Source organism: Cynoglossus semilaevis, chromosome 15 (genome assembly GCF_000523025.1).
Source record: "Cynoglossus semilaevis isolate Cse_v1.0 chromosome 15, Cse_v1.0, whole genome shotgun sequence".
NCBI lineage: Eukaryota > Metazoa > Chordata > Actinopteri > Pleuronectiformes > Cynoglossidae > Cynoglossus > Cynoglossus semilaevis.
The window spans coordinates 18,589,345-18,592,688 of NC_024321.1; the positions used below are offsets into that span (position 1 = coordinate 18,589,345).

The window sequence follows — 3,344 nt, forward strand, 5'->3', positions numbered from 1 at the left end:
GTGAGGGCTGAATAATTGATGGAGTGAAACAGAGCTCTCAAACCGGAGCTTTTTTGCTCTGAGCACTTCACCTGTTTTCAGCGACTGTTTTCCGAGGAGCGGACACGTGTTCAGACAAGCTGTCATGAGACGGCACTTATTAAAGACATGAAAGAAACACGGGAGTGCAGAGAAGGAAGGCGCAGGATTTCAAACAGCTGCCGTCAGACGGCGGGTTAGAGCGGGTCACACCAGTCTGCCGTGATCAATAGAAGCAGTGAAACGGTGAAACCCGTCGGTGCACAGACACCTGTTTCTCCCCCAGTAGAATAATAGACCCAGGAAGTCGGCGCCGCTCCTCCACTCCGCACACATTTGTCGTGACTTGATGTGATTTTAAGCTTTTCGTCTCAGAGACGGAGGTTTCTGTCTCCAGGAGTCGTCGACTGTTTGTCACGGGTTGGTGTTTAACGCTGTGGTCCAGGAGCGCCCCTGCTGTTCTTCAGTGGTGGTCCAGGAGCGCCCCTGCTGTTCTCCAGTGGTGGGGCGGGGATTACAAATATTTCAGATAATTACAGGCTTCACTATGAAGTAGTGGTACTTTGATTCTGGTTTTGGTTGACATTTGAATCAATCATCAGACATCCAGGGTAAATCTAAAGAATCAAACGTTTATTTTTTTGTTTGTCTGAATGAAAAATCCATCCATTTCTTCCTCTGTGAGTCGTTGTGTTTGGGCTGCGTTGGTGCTGATGTGTTCAAAATCAGGTCCAGTTTTACATGTAAACAAGTGTAACTCTGCCATTAAAAGGCTTTTATTTTGAAAGGGAGCTCTGTTCACTGGCCTTGAGTTCCATTTCTGGCTGCTGCTCTGTTTGTCACATCTGTGAATGTGGGAAAGAAAATGAAACGGAGACGATTCTGCAGTAACTGCTACAGAAGTTCATCACGACTTTATTTTATTTCTTTAACTTCTGCTCCTGTACTTTCCTCTTAGGCTAGAAAATTGCTTATCATGAAAATAATGAAAATATTGAAAAAATGTTTATATTATATATATACAAAAACATGCAGTATATGATACCACAATACTGCAATAGAAGAATATGTTTAAGTTTTATTTGGTTTAAAAAAAAACCCAATGCACTGCAGGCGCGACAGCCGAACCACGACACAGCGAGAGACGACTGTATATATATATATATAGTTTCGTATCAGTGACACGTCACATGATCCGACTGTAACACATGGTTCACAGCGATTGTTGTTGTGTCAGAGAGTCGTAGATGATGTTGGAGTGAGAAGATTAACAGACGGAACCTGAGAAGACGCTCCGTCATCAGACGAGGACGTGACGGAGGAGCAGAACTTTAGGAATGAAAAAAAATAAATCTAACAGTCGAGGCAGAGAGGAGCGGGGGGGAGCGGGGGGGGCAGCTGGGTGGGTGAGCAGGTGCAGCGATAGCAGAGGATAATAGGTAATATGAGCAAACGGATGACGGTTCAAAACCCATCTTTTATAGCGATTTCAGAGCTCTGACCTCCGCTAAGGCCAATCAAGACAAGATGGCATTGATCCTCCTCAGCCTGAGGGGGGCAGAAACGAGTCACGTCGAGAGTGGGGTGAATGGAAGAAAAGGGGGGAAAAAAAATACGGAGATACAGAGGTGGAGGTTACTGGAACTGTGCTGCGGATCAGAGACAGACAGAGAACACAGGTGACCTCATCATCTGGTCATGTGACCTCATCATCTGGTGATACCAGGAAATGTCAATATATGAAACAAGAAAAGAAGATCAAAAAACAGGAAGTGGAAAGAGTCCTTTGTTTACAGAAACCCTGTTCCGACACCTGAACGTCTCTCAGCCTGCGTAGGGACCGTCTGGGTTTGATAGTGGGTTTTTATGAGCATACTGCCACCTACTGGACTGGAGGGTGTAGTGTCATGGTATGACCAGTGATTTTTGAGATTCAAGCCTTGAGGCACGAAGAGAAATTTCACAAATTTGTAACTTTTAACAAGCTCCTGCTCAAGGAAAGACCTCCAAACAATAACACTTCCTTCTCTGTCTCTGTTTTTCTTTTTTCAGACACTTCCTGTTCAAAACATCTTCGGGGACCACCCCCCTCTTCAGCAGCTCCTCCCCTGGCTACCCTCTGACCTCGGGAACGGTGTACTCGCCACCACCGCGTCTGCTACCGAGGAACACCTTCTCACGTTCGGCCTTCAAGCTCAAGAAGCCGTCCAAGTACTGCAGCTGGAAATGTGCCGCGGTGACGGCGATCACAGCTGCTGCCCTGCTGGCCATTCTGCTGTCCTACTTCATCAGTAAGTGAAGTGCCCCCCCCACCATATTATTGATGGGGTGGAATAATTACATTTTATATCTTTTAATTATATGGCTGGAGTATAATGAAATGAAATAGATGGGCAGTAAAATGTTAAAAGGTCGTTCATAAAGATGAATGGACAAAGTACAAGCACCGTAACCTTTGCATGAACATATTCTTGGTAGAATCTAATATCCTCGACCGTCTGATAAGTAGGCTAACGTTATCTCCGCTGATCAGCCGTACATTAGCACCGCTTTACTTTTTATTAACTTCACATCAAAAACAATATCAAGGAAAATGACTTTATTAATATGTTTTATTAATTAGACAAAGTTGTGAGTGTGAATGTTTGAGGATTTTTATTGGCTGTGAACCCTGTCATCTGATTGGTCAAGGACTGGATACACCATCTGTCTGGACCAGGACTGTTGTAGCTAACGTTAGCTCTGGTGTCTGTACCAGGACTTTTGTAGCTAACGTTAGCTCTGGTGTCTGTCCCAGGACTGTTGTAGCTATCGTTAGCTCTGGTGTCTGTACCAGGGCCGTTGTAGCTAACGTTAGCTCTGGTGTCTGTCCCAGGACTGTTGTAGCTAACATTAGCTCTGGTGTCTGTACCAGGACTTTTGTAGCTAACGTTAGCTCTGGTCTCTGTACCAGGACTGTTGTCAGAAATATTTCCCAGGATTCCAAACAAAAACAAAACAGTGTTTGACTTTTATAATTCATTACTATTGACATTAAATAATTAGCACAGAATACCAGAACAATTAAGACGAGATCAGTAAATAGAGGATATTGGCATGTCCCTCCCACCCCGTCTCCCCTCTCTCCCCTCCTTCCCCTCCCTCCCCTCCCTCCCTTGTTTACCTCTGTCTGTAGATTTGCTACTAGACAACAAAAAAATGGAACCAAGGCCAAAAGATCTATTTACAACCAGAAAGGACGAACAGTCTAGGAACCAAACTAATGACATCTCCTGTCCTTCTATTGATCTGTTCAGGAGGCTACACCACCCCTCCCTCCCCCGCCT

General features: G+C 44.9%; 1 protein-coding gene across 1 annotated transcript in view; it reads left to right on the plus strand.

Moving 5' to 3' along the window:
- tenm2a (teneurin transmembrane protein 2a) overlaps positions 1–3,344 on the plus strand; it is a 123,507-nt gene that overhangs the window by 61,685 nt on the left and 58,478 nt on the right. The window contains 1 exon segment of the mRNA XM_008327623.3: positions 2,071–2,309. Within this exon segment, the coding sequence (XP_008325845.2) occupies positions 2,071–2,309 (239 nt within the window).